Here is an 18,907-nt window from a genome sequence, read left to right as displayed (position 1 = left end):
CACGAAAAACAAATAAAAGAAACAACATTAGAAACCACAACAACACAATGTCATGTCTTGCTTCCAGGTTACGTTGAAGGTGTGTGACACATTTGACCTGCGGGTGCTGAAAGGCCCATCTGACTACGTGGCAGCAGCCAACAGCACAGAGACCACAGAAAAGATAGAGGCCTGCATGAAAGTCTGGATCAAACAAATAGAACAGGTGAGAGGTGTTACTGTAGGTAACAGGTAAGATGTTATCCTCAAACTCATGATATACTATGCCTAAACTTGCTGCTTGCTTGCTATATGTTGAACTCCCTTATTGTGCAGAGTTGCTTGTGATCAAAGTTGGCTTGAAAAATCTTAATGTGTGGAGTTTTGGCCAAATATATGACTGGATATGTTCTAAATATTCCATTAAGCTGGAGCAACAAATGCTTGATACTCATGTTCATCCTGAAAAGCAGCAAAGTGCTCAGGCAGGGAAAATGCACAATTTAATCTTTATCAAATAAAAAAAATGGAAGCATCGTTAAGTGTTTTAGCAGCACACAATATTGAATAACATAATGCCCTTATCTGCAGTTTTTTCTTTATTACCTTTGACATGTTTAATGTTTTCTTAGCTGTTTCTCACAACTCAAATATGTAATGATTTAAGGTCTGAAATATAGGTAAAGCAAAGGTTGAAGTACAGAAATGTTGCCTTAAAAGTGAGTGGATTTAAAGTCCTTATGTTTTGCAGGTTCTAGCTGAGAGTGACCAGCTGAGGAAAGAGGCCGATGACCTTGGCCCTCGGGCTGAGCTGGACCACTGGAAGAAACGAATGTCACGCTTCAACTACCTTCTGGACCAACTCAAGAGCCCCGATGTTAAGGCTGTACTGGGAGTTCTCTTGATGGCCAAATCTAAAATTATAAAGGTCAGAAATTAGGGTTCAGTCCCTGCAAGGTTTCAGTAAAATGTTTTGTTATGTTGCTGCTCTATAGGACAATAATAAACTCTGCCAAACTGTCTTCTGTCCTAAATATCTGTGTTTCATATTTGTTAAATGCAATAAGTGTGGTTTGTCTGTGCAGTCGTGGCGAGAACTGGACTCCAGGATAACTGATTCAGCCAACGAGGCCAAAGACAATGTCAAGTATCTTTATAGCCTGGAGAGGTTTTGTGACCCTCTCTACAACAGTGACCCTGTAAGAAAAATACTTGAATCTTTTAAAGCTGTCATGGTCTGTTATATAAATGGCCGGTGACGCAAACACTGTTCAATGTTCTGTTTGTGCAAGGACACATAATAAGCTTTACGGACACTCACTGGCTTTCATTTGTGTCTCATCTCAGGTTTCAATGGTGGATGCAATCCCTGGTCTGATCAATGCCATCATGATGATTCACAGTATTTCTCGCTACTATAACACATCGGAAAAGATTACGTCACTTTTTGTCAAGGTAGGGTGGCAGCTATTCTGAAAAATGCAACAATACTGAAGTGGATGTGGATTATATTGTCATACACAATGTGATTTAGCAAAACTGTGTGCCTACAGTCTGCATATTGTCTTCATTTTTCCCTCTGATCTGTGTTTTTCAGATTTATATGGATAAATAAAATGAACCATTGAAACATTTATTGTTTGGTTCATAAAAAGGGAATTGTTGAATCAATCAAGAGTTGAAAACAAAAATGACCTAACAATATCCATGTATAACATCCAAGAGAACAAATGAGTGGCTCCTTTATAAAATATTAGACGTGAACAGAGTATAAACACAGGATGTTACATGGACCAATATGCAACACTATTGCACTAAATGCTTCTTTGTCTTTTGACAACCGTGTTCATGGTGAACTAACATTTAGCTACTATAGGAACATGTACAGTCTTAAGTTGTAAGTGTCAACAAATAATTCTGATGTATATCTTTATTGTAACAAACACATCAATGCCTACAGGTGACAAACCAGATGATCACAGCCTGCAAAGCTTACATCACCAATATCAGCTCTAATTCAATATGGGACCAGCCTCAACAAGTTGTAGCTGACAAAATAAAAGCTGCCATCCACCTAAACCAGGTACTGCTTATCAATATAATCCGTCATATCTAATGTTAATCATTGATCTCTCATAGTTTTCTGTTTCCATGTTATCAAATGTGCTTTATTTGCAGCATAGTCCATTTTTACTTGTTGTTGTATAAGAATAGAAAATACTATTTGACATAGGACATGATAAACTGTAATGTGTCGTCATTCAATTTGTTGTTGAAAGTCAGAAATGAATACCACAGAATGTATTACTTGGTAGAGATAATGTTAGGAACGTTAGCAAACTTCCAGATATCGTAATTCTATGGATGGGTGAAAATGAGAGTTGACCGTTTTGCTCATGTCAACCCGTGTGCTGCAGGAGTATCAGCGGTATTTCCATAAAACCAAGGAGAAGTTGGAACAGACTCCCTCAGAGAGGCAGTTCGACTTCAGTGAGATGTACATTTTTGGGAAGTTTGACACATTCCAGCGACGACTCAACAAGATCCTAGAGATGTTCAGCACCATTTCTATCTACTCTGCCCTGCAGGACTCTAAGATAGAAGGACTGGAGATAATGGCCACCAGGTTTCAAGTGGGTATCAGATTATTGTCAAGATATTTCTGAGCGACATTCCATTAACTGATTAAATGCCACTTCTAACGAGTGCCTAATGTTGATATATATTGTAGAGGTACAGTGAGTGTGTGGGAAAGGTTAGTAATGTTAAAGGCTTTAATTAATAGGGAAGTAACATAGTTAATTGTATTACTTAAATGCATTTAATTGAAGGAATAAATAGATTTGACAATTTAAGAAAATAATTCTTAAACAAACCATTTTCTTCCCAGTCAAGCTAAAGAGAGAATAGCATTTGTCCATTATTTTTAAAACAGCATCTTAAGGCTATAAGCTTGTCATTGCCACTGTCTTGGTTTGTTGTGGGAAATATGTTTTCAGTCATTATACTTACAAAGCCAGATTGGTCTGCCTGTGTTTTCCCCTGAGAGTATATTGATGTGAGCTGTCTGTTTGTTTCTGCTTCCTTGGATGTACAGACTGCAGAAATGCAGGGGACATGGGAGGTAATTTCTAATTGCAGTCTTTACCTCTTTTTTGCATGGCCCATTTTCATAGTATTGACGGCATGCAGTGGTACATTTGCTAGACATGACATTTTACCACTGTACTGGCACTGTATAGCAACATGACAATACTAACTGCATGGAATTAAAACAGAAAACCAGCTCCATCAGTTGTTCTTCATGTGAGTTGCTATTGACTTGTATTGGTCAGTTATTTTTGCAATTTGCTAGCAAATGTTTAGCATGTCCTCCAGTTTACCTAATGTAATTCCATTCCGTCCTGTCAAGGCCTAAGTAACTAGAGAGATTAAAATACATACAGAGGTTGACAGTCAACTGTTAAGTATATACATCATTTATGGTAAACTTAAGGATATGGTGTTACATTTCTCATGCACTCTGTTTGTCCTTTGCTATTCTCAAAACCCTGATTAACTACTAGACTAATCAAACAGATTGCGAACATACTGACCCACAGTTGGTCAAGAAAATTATATTCAAGAATAGTTCAAAACAGAACAGCAATATTAGCTATTAGCTCAGGTTAACTACAGCAAAACCATTATGCAAAATGTTTAGAGGCTTATAAAACTAAGTAGTTATACCTAACCTATTGTACATAATATGCTTGCATGCCTGTGTTTTTGTGTGTGATAGGCTATTGTTTTGAACATGAAGAAAAAACACTACAGTTTCCTAGACCAGAGAAGAACTGACTTTGATGTTGACTATGAAGAATTCTGCAAAAGCACCTCTGAGCTACACGTAAGTCAAATATTACAGACACAACTTTCTGTATATGGTACAGTACAATGTATAGGCCTTCACACAGACATAATTGTTTCTGTTATTATGGTGATTAGGGCTCTGCTCGGATTGAAGTTATATAGAACAATATTGGGATTGAGCTCATTATGTTCACACCTAGTGCCTTGCATGAATATGCACTACACATCAAATCCAAACAAAACCCATTTAATTTCCGGTTGTAATGTTACAACAAGAGAAACAAAACAATGATTGGTACCTTTGCAAGGCACTGCACATCCACAACATACTGAGAACAAGTTTAATTAGGCAATTACTGGGAATGTTCATTTGTATTTCAAAAGTTCCACTTCACTGTCTTTTTTATAAAGATGTTTTTTCCTTTGGTCCCTCCAGAATCAGCTGAAGAGTTTCATGGATAGCACCTTTGAAAAAATTCAAAATACAGAGCGAGCTCTGAGTGTGCTGAAGAAATTTGAAAGGTAAATGATTTATGTTTATCTTAACAAGTATTTTCAATCTGGTTCTCAGTACAGAAACCACAAATCCTCTATTCCACAACTAATTTGTGATCATTTATTGCGTTCACATTGCATCTCAGTTTTAAACCAGTACCTAAATGAATGGCTAAAATGAAAAACACAGCAGGACTCTAAAAAGACAGTTTCTTTTGTGGAAATGTTGTGTTATTAAACACAGGTGTAATAATTGCATAGTCGCTGCATTTGAAAGATGTGCCTGTTCCAGGATCCGTGCATACCGGCTTACTGACATAATTTACTGGCACATCTTAAGACATTTTCCAATTGTTATTAATTACATGTGTGTGTTTCCTGCAATAAAAAGTCAAAATGTCATGCCACCAGAAAGGTATTTCTGGATGTAATTGCTAGAGTACCCTTTTAGTGTTAATTATATTCACTATTAATGTATTAAATCATTCTAATATTGGCTGTCTACTATTTTCTGGCTCACTAAAAAACAGATTGGGCATCCCAGACCTCGGCATTGATGAGAAGTACCAGCGTATTCTGCAGAACTATGGCCGGGACATTGAAATGATCTCCCGTATCTACATGAAGCAGAAACTGGAGCCTCCGATTGGTCGAGACATGCCCCTTGTGGCGGGTCGTATCATGTGGGCTCGACAGCTGTCAAGCAGGATCCAGGGTCCCATGGATCTCTTCCAACAGGTAAAATTGAACGTCTTCCTCCATGAATTTTGTCTTTGCCAATGCGATGTATTTCCTTCTAAAGTAATACCTTATCATTCTGTGCTTGTTCAGCATCCTGGTGTTCTTTCCACTCCAGAGGCCAAAAGGGTCATTAGGAACTTTAACAGGGTAGCAATGGTCCTGTTGGAGTTTGAGATGCTCTACCATCACAGCTGGATGCAAAAGGTAGAGGGATGCATAAGTACCATTCAAATGTATAGTCCAAATAGGCCTACAACATGCACATACTATACATGTCGACACCATTTTAACCTTTTACCCTTTTTCTTTGTCACTTTCCTGTCCTCTCTAAACTACCCAACCCACCTTGACACATCCTGCCCAGATGGAGGTTGCCCGGGTTGGCCTGCAGGCCTCTCTGCTCGTCAGGTCTCCACAGACAGGGGAGCTGTTTGTAAACTTTGACCCAGAGATTCTGACCCAGATAAGGGAGGCGAACTGCATGACAAAGATGAATTTGGAGATACCACCATTTGCTGTTCTGTTGCAGCAGAGACAGGACACCCTGAAAAGGAACTACAACAGATTACAGGTTGATACTATTTAACACAGTTTTACACTTTAGCAAATACATACAACTTAAGTAGGTCATATTAAGATATTATGAATAAATATAAAGGACCATTTCATTTTTCATATTTATATTAAAAAGCATAAAATGTAACATACACTATAAAAAAAGCTTGTGATTTAAGTTGGAATGCAAGTATTCTCAACAAAGCAAATATTGTCAGTGAATACAAACTGTAATCATATTTCCCTTTCCAGTTAGTGTTGAGTGAGAACACAAGAGTGCGGACTAAGATTCAGAGTGCTTTTGAACAGCTGGCAATGCCACATGTTGCTAAGGTAAGATCTGGTGTGGATATAAGTGTCTTTGTGTGTTTTGAAAAGTGCTATATAAATTAAATACAATGTTATTATTATGATATAATTCAAATTGCATTTAAACTAGCATTTATACTGCAATTATTTTGTTTTTATTATATATTGGATAGTCGTTATTACCAACCCAGTCTCACGGCATTTCGTGTTATAGTCACGACATTTAATCTATTGATTCGTGTTCACCAACACAATTTCCCCCTTTTTTTCATATCAAACAGAAAAGCAATGTATTTCTATTGGTAGTATGTTTCGTGCCTGCAACACGTCTTTTTGTCCGGTCGGGTCTTGGAAGACCGGAAGCTGTGGGGTTCATAAAAACATCTTCTTACTCAATATCAAGCCACGATTATTGTTTTTATTTAAAATCGTATAATGTCTGACTTTTTTTGCCATCTGTGAGGAAAAGAAATGGGGCTCAGAGCCTCAGAATTCTGAAATCTGTATTTTTTCAATCTTTTTTTCCTTCTAATTTGTTATTCTTTTCTAAATAACACACAGTTATTTACTCAACAATAACACACAATTATCCTTGTTTTTATTTATTTGAAAAACTAAACAGAAATTAGTTTTTCTGTTTTGCACATCCTCCTATTAATATCTTTGTACATCCTGCACTAAACTGTTTTATTGTAGAGATCACTTACAGTATCTTCTTGATTTTTTATATTCTATATTTCTATCATTGACCTTCTACTTTCCCCCTATGTACTCTTAATATTTTTTTCATCAAATATAACAACAAAATTATTCGATAACGTGCTTTGACCACTAGGCGGTGCACACAAGGTACACACAGCCATAATAACTTTTTATTATTAACGTAGGACACTTATGTATAACATCTGAAGATGTGTAGTTTTATTCATATTTTCACATAATTTTACAGGATATTGCTATATTATTTCACATGTTTTACTTCTACACATTAATATCTGATTTGTAAAACATCACAGACAGAAAGGTATATCCGTAATTTAATGGCTATTGAAATTCTGATTCCATGGATGTGTCTCCCATCACCCAAAACCCCTGACTATTCTTTCAACTCAGTATTTACATTCTTATATTCAAAGAAAATCAGTACTTAAAAACTACAAGTCCTTTTCTATCAGCTGTGCACCGTTATGGTGTATATAACCTATCTACCAATTGGATCAAATATGAAAGTCAGCCGAATTAATGTTGATATTGAGTAAGAACATGTTTTTATGAACCACACAGCTTCCGGTCTTCCAAGACCCGACCGGACAAAAAGACGTGTTGCAGGCACGAAACATAGCCTAGTACCAATTGAAATACATTGCTTTTAAAATCGTTCTGTTTGACACGAAAAAAAGGGGAAAATCGTGTTGGTGAACATGAATCAATAGATTAAATGTCGTGACTATCACTATAACACGAAATGCCGTGAGACTGTGTTGACATATGACTATATGTTTTGTGTGTTTTGTATGTATTGACACAATTAAAGGTACAACTGCCCAATATGTAGTTGGCCTATTATTGTAAGGATATACAATTGTGTTAATAATCAAATGTCCAATAGTTCTATGACTTTAAGAATACAGAAAAGGTTAGGGCTCTAGAAAGCTATGGTATGACTTAAAATACACATTCTTTTTAGCTATTTTAATTCAGTGTTGGAACACAGGTGTGGGTAATTAGCCAACTCCTTCGGTCCCAGGTGTTCCCAATTCCTGTTTAATTAATAATTTTAGAAATGTGGCCCTTCTGTACAGTCCTCTTGTATCTTAAGGTGGACCTTGAGACTTAGAAGTGTGCATTTTAGGCACTTACATGTGTTTAATAGCACAATTGAAACATTTTGGTAGCATAATGGATAGGAATACATTTACATTGGCGGTAATAATTGGAAATATGAAGAATAATAATAAGGAAAAAAAATGCGACACTGAGTTTATGGAGGATTAAAGTGACTGCATTCATTTTAGGTTCAGGTGAGCTTTCTGTAAGTAAAATACCTTTACATTTGATCAATTTAACTCATGTGTTGGATAAGATAGGCTCTGTATTGTGTTGTGTTGCCTTACGTTATGTTAACAATGGCTGTTATTTTTCACTCTGGGTAAACACGTTTTAGAATAGGCTAAGGAGGTTATCTAAATGTATGCTAGCATAGCTCCCGTAAATACTAATTTGTTAGCTTATTATTCCGGTTGAAATGATAACGCAACGTTGTCTGTGTTTTACCGGTGAAAAACACTCCTGAAACGTTACCTTTAGTTTAAACTGATGGAAGTTAAATGTATAGCTTTACATGTCATCATGGAAATTATGTAACATTGGGGCTTTGTACAATGTCTAAAACTTATGGATCACATAAAACAATCCCAACTATGGGCACATTAGGAGGGTATATATTTGCTTTTCTAAAATACAGGAAGGTAAGAAAAAAAATATAGTCTCACTCTCAATTCAAAAACATATAATTTGACTTTTCTCATATTTTAATTAGTTTTGGTGGAGCTACTTTTTATAGCATGGGTCCCAACAATACATATTGTGTGCATTAGCCTACATGATGAAGCGATGAATAAAACAATCCTGTCTGTCTCTGAAACCAATTTAGCTGATTTTCACTATTTTATATGTCATTTTAGGAGGCCACAAGCCAAAAATGTGCACTGATCTAGGCAAAGGGTGCTTCTGTGTGTTACTGTTGTGTAGACTTTAAGGACTGGTAGAGCACATTTTGCTGCTTTTTCATTGTTTTAAGTTGTTTATGTAACACATATAATATATTACTAACATGTGATATGTGAATCTTTGACAAAAAGAGGTAGTGTTCAAAGTGCATCCTCATACATTAGCCTACTGACTTCACAGGTGGATGAGGCTATACAGCCGGGATTGACCTCAATCAACTGGACATCTATGAACATAGACAAGTACATTTGCCGTATTGACAAGGTTTTGGGTAAGCAAAATATCTCGCCAAATCAATAACCCACATGCTGACAGCTTCTGATAGGATTAACATTAATTGAGTGTGTACTTGCTGTTTGTGTGAGTTCTCTCTTTAGTAACTTGCATACTCTTTCCTGTCGCTCTATGCTCCACTCTCTCAACCCCTCTCTTCCAATGCCTGCCAACTTGTTCTCTCCTCCACTGTCACTGTCTGCCTCTCTTTCTTTTGCTTCTCCAGTGAACCTGGAGCTGACGATGGACAGGGTGAATGACTTGGTGGAGTTTAGGATAGATGCGGTACTGCAGGAGATGAGTTCATCCACATTGTGTGTCTTGCCAGAGGATGAACCAGTCACCTGTGAGGAGTTTGTTCAGACCACCAGGGTAAATAAATACATAGTCTGTTTCAATAAAATAACAATATTAGCCTGTAATTATTACATTTTCACCAAGCCTATCTTCTAAGTCATACAACATCCCACCCCATGTGTTATATGAAAGATGATATGACAAACTAAAAAATGTAATCGCATTCATAAAAGCGTGTGGATGAGCACCCGGTGGCTAATTATCAGTCAAGGCCACAGGTCATTTATCATGATGATGTATTCATTTTATGAACTAGCTGCTAAGATATCACCACAAAGTTATGATATGAGTGACTGACTGTAGACAAAGCAATATAGTGTAAATAACAATGATGTTATGTACATATTGAATGATGAAAATCCCAACCAGTGGGATGTCCACCCTTGTGAAGAAATCGCTGACAGAAATTGAACCTGACATTATTGGATTTTGTGCCCAGATAACATCATTACAGTTCTGTATGCAGGGTTGATTAAAGTGTATTGAAAATAATTAAGCAGTGCTCATGTCATTTTCATGTTTTTATGTTCAAAATCATATGCCCTTGGTATATTGAAAAAATCTGTCCTATAATATGCTATGCTATGCTGCTGTTCACTACCCTTCTTATAGCATAATTCATGTTTATGTTATATTTGTATAGGATATGTGCATAAGACAAGCCCAGAGTCTCCACACTAAGAGTTCACTAGTGGAAGAGGCTGCTAATGAACTGATCAACATGCTGCTGGAGTTTGACCATAATCAGAAAGAGGAGCTGGAGAAGGTCGAGGAAGAAAGCTGTGCTGAGAGCAAGACCATAGACCACCTTGATAGTGAAGGTATTCTCACGTTTTCCTTTTGGGATCAAATTTGGATACTTTAATACAATTTGTATAACTTTATAATTTTAACCCCCTATGCCTAACATATATCTTTAGAAATAGGTAAGACTTTAATCTCAAGCCCATACTGTATACTGATAAATAGGGATCCTGTATAAGTGTCTGTATATATATTTCAAGTTTCAGCTAGTATTGTCTATGTTAAAGGCGTGGCTAAAGGAGTTTATGTGCAGAATAGTAATATGTCACCTTTTGCATCTCAGGTGAAGATGAATGCCGGTCAGAGGGCCGTCTCTTCTCTAGAAACACCTTGCCTGCCAGCGTTGGCCCTTCTTCTCCGTTGGTGAAGAGGAAGAAGAAGAGGGACTTGATGGAAGTGATGGAGGAAGAAGCCCAGGAGCTCCTTTCCTACTTCAACCACCGCAATGTGGATGCTTTACTCAGATTGACGCGCAACACCCTGGAGATGCTACGCAAACGCATCCACTCCTCCTCGCTCATGCATTTCTTGGGTGGGTCCAATTTTTTGGGGAGGCAAAACAATTATCAAATAATGTTAAGATTATCCTTGTTGAAAGAATGTTTTCCCCATGTAATTAGGTACAATAAATCTATCTAGTGTGGTAGACAATTATGTCCACTGAGCTCATAAGATCAGTGGACAAGAGAAGGTCAATTTTTGGCTCACACCATGTTTTACCAGAGCTTTTCTTCTGTCCACTTGTAGTTGAGAGTGACTCACGTGTCAAAAGCAGCGGTCAGCAAGCAATCTTCAGAGTAGATGTGACCCTCTCCATTCCTAACATCGCCATGGTTCCTGCTTTGGAGGAGGTCCAACAGGCTCTAAACCGGGCTGTAGAGTGTGTAGTCAGCGTCAGCAAAGGAGTTGGTCAGTGGAGCAAAGAGAGGATCTCCAAGGTGAGTTTGATCTGATCAAGAAGGCAATGATTTCTGACAAGTGATGGATTTAAAATTCTGACACACAAAAAAACATGTCTATTATAGTGTTTTCAATACTTATGTTTCCCTTTTGCAGAGAAAAATGAACGAGAGGCGGATGGCTGCTCTGAAACAGGACAGTTCTGAGAGTGAATCAGAGGATGGAGCAACCACTTACAGGAGCCTGGCTGGTATGAGAGGACACAAGACCATACCCATCTTTTCCTCAGGAGTTCAACAACTCAACACTGACTGCAGACTGATTTCTCCATAGTGTTTCCAACATGTAGACCAGAACATTAATCATTAGCTACTGCACCACAGTCACTTGATAATCAGATCTCCTTATTTCACAGTTCAGCAGAGCAAAACCCCTCTGACTATGAGCACATAGAGAGCTATGGAGATGTGTTGATTGAAATGTCAACTAGATGTCAGTGGCTTTGAAAGGAAGAGGTTTAAACAAAAGAGATTTCAAAATCTAATTTGGGCGAAGCAGCCATTTCAGTCACATTGCACCCCGGATGACTTGGAGGTAATGTTGTGTAACATGAAAATGGGTGATCAGGCTGATCTTCATTTGAGAAAAGTTGGATATTAACACATTATAAACACGTGAGAATCACATATATATTATTTAAAAAACCTCTTGTGATCAAGTTATTGATCAGAAGAGAGTGATTTTGATTTGAGGTATTTCATGCACACAAACATTAAAAGCGTTTTAAGAGTTTTTTCAGGTTAATTTATGTCTGATGTACTCTTTCAGATGGCAGCACCTCAGATATGTCAGCATCTGTGATCCAGGCTATCCCATTCCAAGCTAGAAACTACTGCAAGAGTGTGTCTGAGAACAAGGAGATAGTGAAACTAGTGTCTGTTCTCAGCACCTCCATCAGCTCCACCAAAAAGGTACACGTTTGTACGTATGTATTATTCTGCTTCAACAATTGTTTTCTACTGAAAATGTGCATTGTCTGTATCTGTTCGTTTTGGAAATTCCCAAAAAGATAAATGACCTTGTCATCTTATACAACATTTTAATATTTCTTTTTGTACTGCCTCCCATTTCTCATGTCACTTGTTTTCTTTTGTTGTAAAGGAAGTGATGACTGCTCTGGATCGTTTTAGCCGTTACCATCACATCTGGAGAAAGGACCGTGAAGACACCATGCGAAAGTATGATACATTGAATGACTTACTGGTATTAATATCTGACTCTTACCACTAAGAAACTGTTTATTTTGTATGTGTCAAGTCAATGCCAGCCAAAACCAGCATTACATCAGTACACCTTTGGTTTAATTTTTCACAGATTCATCGAGGGCAGTCCCCTGCTATCAGAGTTTGAGAGCCAGATTATTTTCTATCGAGATCTGGAGCTGGAAATAAACTCTGAACCAGAGTACATTACTGTAGGAGCTTTGGCTCTATTCACAGGTTAGATTCAGTTGCAATACTTGTCTAAAGAAAACACTGATATGATATAAAAGTAGATCACTGATCTCTACATGCTCACATGTATTTCATTTTACCAGCGGACCTGAAGATGTCCCTCACCGCTGAAACCAAGAACTGGATGGTGGACTACGGACGGTACTGTAACAGGAAATATCGCTCAGACATGGAGCAGATCTTTGCTTTTGTTGATGAAGCGGGAAAGAAACTGAATCGGCAGATCAAAGACCTGGATGACATTCGCATCGCCATGGCATCTCTAAAGGAGATCAGAGAGCATCAAATATCTATTGATTTCAAAGTCGGTCCCACAGAGGTAAACACAGCATTGGGTCTTTCATACAGCCTGGTAGTTGATGGCCCCCTGTCTTTTCACACAAATGCGCACAGTGTAAATAAGAATAAACATTTTCAGTAGTCTACATGAATGCAATTCAGAGTGTACAGTATATAGCAGTTGAGTTTCAATAGCAATGTGTATAAATGAAGGTCACAGTACATGTTGCCTTTCAGTAATGTTTATGTAAGCCTATAGTTTGTGCTCTATCAAAAGTGCAATAGCAATGCAGAGGAAATGCAGTAATTGAAACTTCACATAAATGTTTCATAACTTGCCAATGCTTTATTTATAATTGTATTTGATTTTATATCTCAGTTGACTTTGTATATATTTCCCTTCTCACAGGAGTCCTATGCCATGCTTCATAAATATGACCTGTCAGTGGCAAAAGAGGAGGCCGATAAGGTGGATACGCTGCGTTACACCTGGGAGAAGCTTCTGTCCCGGACCACGGAGGTACAGAACGAGCTGGTGGCCCTGCAGCCCAACTTCAGAGGAGAGCTGGTCAGCAATGTGGAGTCCTTCGTGGAAGACTGTCAACACTTTTACCAGGAGTATGACAAGGTAAATGAAAGTACAGACATAAAATGCAAGATGCAAATGCACACCCCTAAACACTTAATGCTTTAAGGCTTTTACAATTTCTGCAATTTATGAGACTGCAGTATCAAGTCATTAACTGGAGGTTTAACAATAACGTTAGAAATCGATTATCAACAAAAAAGGGAGTAGGGATGTACCCATGGACTTACTCTTTCTCCTCTGCCTCAGGATGGCCCCATGGTGGTGGGGCTAGCTCCTCAGGATGCCAGCGATAGACTCATCATGTTCCAGGTTTGTTATTGACAATATGAGTTTAGCATGATAGCTGAGTTACTGATTTATTCTTTCATCAAATGTGTTAGTTCTTTGGGTCTGAAAAATGACCTGGTTGCCTACAAAGCCAGTTTCAGGATAACTATGATCAAAGAAGGATATCATTTTTTAAAAATGATTTCATGTTGTATATTTCAATGATTCCAAATGACATATCTGTAATATGTTGTACTTAATCTACAATAGTTGAACAACAGTGTAACCTGTAGACACATGTCATTTGAAGTCCTGTTTTGATTTGGGATATTTTGTTGCCATTCTTCTCCTCTTTAGAATCGATTTGACAACCTGTTCAGGAAGTACATCACTTACACAGGTGGAGAGGAGCTGTTTGGACTTCCTGTCACCCAGCATCCCCAGCTGTTGGAGATTAGGAAGCAGCTGGCTCTGCTGCAGAAGTTGTACGGCCTTTACAACAGTGTCATTGAAACAGTCAATGGTTACTATGATATCCTCTGGGCTGACATCCATATTGAGAAGATCAATAATGAGCTACTGGACTTTCAGACGAGGTTAGACAGTTTTTTCTACTGTGACAGTAATTTGTATTCTTCATTTAGTTCACAGTGAAGTTTTAACACCTTCTGGCACTTTTGTATTTGATATGGTCTATTATTCGACCCCCAACATCAGCCCTCTCCTATCTGGACTAAAATGTCCTTGCCCTGACGTTGCACTCTATCCTCTACAAGGGTATATTTATTGTGCATGTGTGAAAGAGAAATTGAAGGGGAAAGAAATAATATCAGCTTCTGATTCAAGGTTTTCATTCTAGAGGTAAAAAGTGTTTTGATATGTTTCTCACCTTGGTGTTCTCCTGGCAGTGGGACACCAGTTGAAGGTTGTATGCATTGAGCAGTCATAAAGAGTGTATCTGCTGATGTATTAGTTATATAAGACAGTTCAACTCCTTTCGATTGCAGAAATACTGTCTTGTAATTTTAAGAAGTGTTACTCTGGCCTGGGTACATAGTACAACAGTGCTGGTGCATATGTGTCCCAAATGGATGCACATTAACTGCAGAGTTAATTTCAAATGTGAAAAGTTTGGTATTTACCATGAGTTTGTTGCTGATTGTATTCTTTAACTACCAGGTGTCGCAAACTGCCCCGTGCTCTAAAAGAGTGGCAGGCTTTCATGGACTTGAAGAAAACAATAGATGAATTCAGTGAGTGCTGCCCCCTGCTGGAACTCATGACTAACAAAGCTATGATGACTCGCCACTGGAAGAGAATTACTGAGGTCAGTGAACATGCCACTGCAGTTACTAGCTATCATCACTATATTATCACAGTATCACAACTAACTTATGTAACAATAATAAGCATCATAATATTAAATGTTTTCTTGACATATACAGTAATTTGAACAACAAATCTATTCTGTTTGTGCCAAGGTTACTGGCCATACCTTTGAGGTGGAAACTGAGACATTCAAGCTACGCAACATCATGGAGGCTCCTCTGCTCAAGTATAAGGAGGAGATTGAGGTAAGAATGCATTTTAGGCTTCCTATGCAGGCCAAGAGAAAGCTACAAAGTGTTTGTATTTCTATAGCATAAAGTGAGTCAATTTCAAAAATTGATTTTATTTGTTTTTGATGGAATGTACACAGGTATAATCTACACTTTAACACAATATGACTCACTTTAATTCCCTCTCTCACACCTTCAAATTGTCCCCAGATTGATGTTCTAGTATCATTTCCATATAGCCGATTAAATCTGTCAACACCACTTATGCGTCTTTACACAGGATATCTGTATCAGTGCGGTGAAAGAGCGTGATATTGAGCAGAAGCTGAAGCAGGTGATCGCTGAGTGGGACAACAAGACCTTTACGTTTGCCAACTTCAAAACCCGCGGGGAACTACTACTGAGAGGAGACAGTACATCAGAGATCATTACCAGCATGGAGGACAGCCTGATGGTTTTGGGGTCTCTCATGAGCAACAGGTGTGGTCATGTATTTGCATGCCTTGTAGACACAATCATACAAACTGTGTGTGACATAATGTTAGGCTTACATGCATGTCATCTATGTCGTAGGTACAACACCCCGTTCAAAGCCCAGATTCAGAAGTGGGTTCAGAATCTTTCCAACACCACTGATATCATAGAAAACTGGATGACCGTCCAGAACCTTTGGATCTACCTGGAGGCTGTGTTTGTGGGCGGAGACATTGCTAAACAGCTGCCTAAGGTGAATTATGTCTGTTCATATGAGTGTGGTTTTTGCATTGCAACTGGATTTTAGCAGAAAGGAAATAAATAAATACAGCCCCCTATATTCTCTCAACCTTTTTTAGGAAGCAAAGCGTTTCTCCAACATCGACAAATCATGGGTGAAGATCATGATGCGAGCCCACGAGATGCCCAATGTAGTACAGTCCTGTGTGGGGGATGAGACTATGGGACAGCTGCTTCCTCACCTCCTCGAACAGCTGGAGATCTGCCAGAAGTCACTTACAGGGTGGGTAAAAAGGAGTAAAATCTTAAACAACTCGCATGAACAACAAGTAGTTCAAACAGTATTCAAAAGGCAGAGAATGCTTTGCTGCCAACTACTGTCCTGTGTATTATGCTTTCAAACACAAGATGCCTTGAGACAAAATATAAAAGGTAACATTTTCTTTTTTTATAATTCTGTTTTATAAACAGCTATTTGGAGAAGAAGCGTCTGCTGTTTCCTCGTTTCTTCTTTGTCTCTGACCCTGCCCTGCTGGAAATCCTGGGCCAGGCATCTGATTCCCACACCATCCAGGCTCACCTTCTCAACGTCTTTGACAACATCAAATGTGTCCGATTCCATGACAAGGTAAATGTATTGTTTCCACTACACACTTGGCTTTTTGCTTTGTCAATTTCACATGAAAACGGTATCTTTCAAACCCTCTAACAAGATGGTCTGGAGGGAAAATAGATAGAAACAAACCAGATACAATTAAATACCATGCCATAAAAGGATTATTCGTCTACAATCATGAAAATATTGAATCTTTCTCAGATATACGACCGTATTATGGCTGTGTCATCACGGGAAGGGGAAACAGTGGATCTGGAGCGTCCTATCACAGCAGAGGGGAATGTCGAAGTTTGGCTCAATGCTTTGCTGAAGGAATCCCAGAGGTCTTTGCACCTGGTGATCCGACAGGCTGCGCTGACCATCCAGGAATCTGGCTTTCAGCTCATCGACTTTCTCAACTCCTTCCCTGCTCAGGTAGTTCTAAGCTGGATTCAAAGAAGTGGTTTCAAAACACTACTTGAAATGTTTTCTGGGATATTCTTTATTTTTTAACACCGTTTTTCTTCCTTAACATAATTCCTGTAACTTTCTGCTTTAAAATCTGAATTCAGTTTCTTAGTGGTAACAATCTGATTACAATTGTTTTGATTGAGTCAAAGTTGAATGTCGGTACATTTGATTTCACGCAATGATTACATATTGTTGTCCTTGATCTAGGTGGGCTTACTAGGTATTCAGATGATATGGACAAGGGACTCCGAAGAGGCCCTGACCAATTCTCGATATGATCGCCGCATCATGGCAAAAACCAACCAGCTGTTCCTGGATCTGCTCAACACACTGATTGACATGACAACAAGAGACTTAGGGGCTGTGGAGAGGACAAAGTACGAGACCCTCATCACCATCCATGTCCACCAGAGGGACATATTTGATGACCTGGTGAGTATTTTGTTAATCATTTACTACTACTTGACTTGTTATATAATGGCTCAGTGTACTGAAGTACATTTTACAATGAAAACAAGCTCTGTTCACGATTATATAATCAGAATCCCCTGATCAAGACGGCTGTCCTTTTGTAAAACTCATTTGGTATACAGCTACCACGGGGTCAGGTGTTTGCCGAGTTGGCTCCCAAAAGTAAATGATATCAGACAAAAAGTCTTCAAAGCATTTTTGTATTTGCAGCCAAGTCATATTTAGTATACCTACAGAGAGTAGTGTCTTTGAAGTCTCAGCTCAAGGCACAGTACATTGTCTGACTGGTCTCCAAGGTTAATAGAATAAGTATACGGTAAAAAATCTTGGAAGTGTATCTTATTATATAATCCCCTTGTACCTGTAATGATTTATTTTCCTCCAGTCTTAACTGTTACGGTACGTCTACACGGTTCCGTTGCGTGCTTCAACGGAGACGCTTCCCATTCACTTTGAATGGGGTGACATCACGCTTTGCCGAACTGCATTGTGGCTCCGTCGCGTCGCTTTGCCTCCGTTGCTCGCTTCGAAAGTTAAGAAAAGTTCGACTTTTCAAGCGTCGACGGAAGCGCCAGCCAATCAAATCATATGCCAGTACAAGCACTAGCCAATCAAACCGCGTGCTTGTGTGTCCGGGGCGGGAGATTAATGTGATTGGTTGTTGGTCGCGCGCCATACACGCCCACCGGCAAGCTTCAACGCGACGGAACCGTGTGGACGTACCGTTAACCTTCTCCTATCCTATTATCTGTTCACTCCTTGTACTATTTTCTTACCCGTCTCCTTGACTTGCTTCTTTCCTCGCATCCATCTCACCTCTCCTTTCCCTTCCTTTCAACTCAATATCATCTCATGACCTCTAACCTCTTTTATTTTATCCTTCCCACTACCTGCCCTTCCCCCTTTTCCACCTTTTTTAAATATAACCTCCTTTTAACCTCATGCCTCCTCATGCATCCTTTCCTTTCAACTATCCTACCCTCTTTCTTCCTGCTTTTATCCCCCCCCTCTCATCACTCCCTGAATGGTGCCCTTCGATTTTCTATTCTTGACTTGCCCTCTTCACTCTCCCCCTTCTCTCCATCCTTTTAACTTGCTTCCCACTCCTCCCTCATCTTTTCATGCCTCTTCTTTTCTCTTTGTCACTTCTTCATACTTTACTCCCTTCCCTTTCTCTCTGCAGTGCCGGCTCCATGTGAAAAGCCCCAGTGACTTTGAGTGGCTGAAGCAGTGTCGTTTCTACTTCAATGAGGACTCCGAAAAGATGATCATTAACATCACAGACGTGGCCACTGTCTACCAGAATGAATTCTTGGGCTGCACTGAAAGGCTTGTCATTACCCCGTTGACTGACAGGTAGAAAACACAGTTCACACACACAAACACTCTCATAAAAACACGACTGATGTGATGTAGCAGCAAATATTGCAAAATTATAAAAAACACACATAAT

General features: G+C 38.8%; 1 protein-coding gene across 2 annotated transcripts in view; it reads left to right on the top strand.

The window, feature by feature from the left end:
• The window catches only part of dnah5 (dynein, axonemal, heavy chain 5), a 99,036-nt gene that overhangs the window by 10,708 nt on the left and 69,421 nt on the right, over positions 1-18,907 (top strand). Inside the window, exons 6-39 of one of the 2 annotated variants that reach the window (XM_034128142.1) lie at positions 68-205; positions 731-907; positions 1,065-1,178; positions 1,327-1,434; positions 1,940-2,062; positions 2,397-2,612; positions 3,761-3,868; positions 4,268-4,353; positions 4,857-5,064; positions 5,158-5,271; positions 5,432-5,638; positions 5,875-5,955; positions 8,842-8,932; positions 9,161-9,306; positions 9,935-10,112; positions 10,379-10,627; positions 10,843-11,033; positions 11,152-11,245; positions 11,824-11,966; positions 12,157-12,233; positions 12,370-12,494; positions 12,593-12,828; positions 13,198-13,416; positions 13,624-13,686; positions 14,002-14,240; positions 14,824-14,971; positions 15,126-15,218; positions 15,484-15,683; positions 15,777-15,930; positions 16,037-16,200; positions 16,389-16,545; positions 16,735-16,947; positions 17,191-17,415; positions 18,638-18,810. In XM_034128142.1, coding sequence (XP_033984033.1) covers positions 68-205; positions 731-907; positions 1,065-1,178; positions 1,327-1,434; positions 1,940-2,062; positions 2,397-2,612; positions 3,761-3,868; positions 4,268-4,353; positions 4,857-5,064; positions 5,158-5,271; positions 5,432-5,638; positions 5,875-5,955; positions 8,842-8,932; positions 9,161-9,306; positions 9,935-10,112; positions 10,379-10,627; positions 10,843-11,033; positions 11,152-11,245; positions 11,824-11,966; positions 12,157-12,233; positions 12,370-12,494; positions 12,593-12,828; positions 13,198-13,416; positions 13,624-13,686; positions 14,002-14,240; positions 14,824-14,971; positions 15,126-15,218; positions 15,484-15,683; positions 15,777-15,930; positions 16,037-16,200; positions 16,389-16,545; positions 16,735-16,947; positions 17,191-17,415; positions 18,638-18,810 — 5,258 coding nt within the window. The remainder of the gene's footprint in view (positions 1-67; positions 206-730; positions 908-1,064; positions 1,179-1,326; positions 1,435-1,939; positions 2,063-2,396; positions 2,613-3,760; positions 3,869-4,267; positions 4,354-4,856; positions 5,065-5,157; positions 5,272-5,431; positions 5,639-5,874; positions 5,956-8,841; positions 8,933-9,160; positions 9,307-9,934; positions 10,113-10,378; positions 10,628-10,842; positions 11,034-11,151; positions 11,246-11,823; positions 11,967-12,156; positions 12,234-12,369; positions 12,495-12,592; positions 12,829-13,197; positions 13,417-13,623; positions 13,687-14,001; positions 14,241-14,823; positions 14,972-15,125; positions 15,219-15,483; positions 15,684-15,776; positions 15,931-16,036; positions 16,201-16,388; positions 16,546-16,734; positions 16,948-17,190; positions 17,416-18,637; positions 18,811-18,907) is intronic. The other variant, XM_034128143.1, reaches the window with a different exon arrangement.

This window comes from Trematomus bernacchii, unplaced genomic scaffold (genome assembly GCF_902827165.1).
Source record: "Trematomus bernacchii unplaced genomic scaffold, fTreBer1.1, whole genome shotgun sequence".
Classification (NCBI taxonomy): domain Eukaryota; kingdom Metazoa; phylum Chordata; class Actinopteri; order Perciformes; family Nototheniidae; genus Trematomus; species Trematomus bernacchii.
The sequence above is the reverse complement of the archived record's forward strand: the minus strand, read 5'-3'. Positions and strand labels throughout refer to the sequence as shown.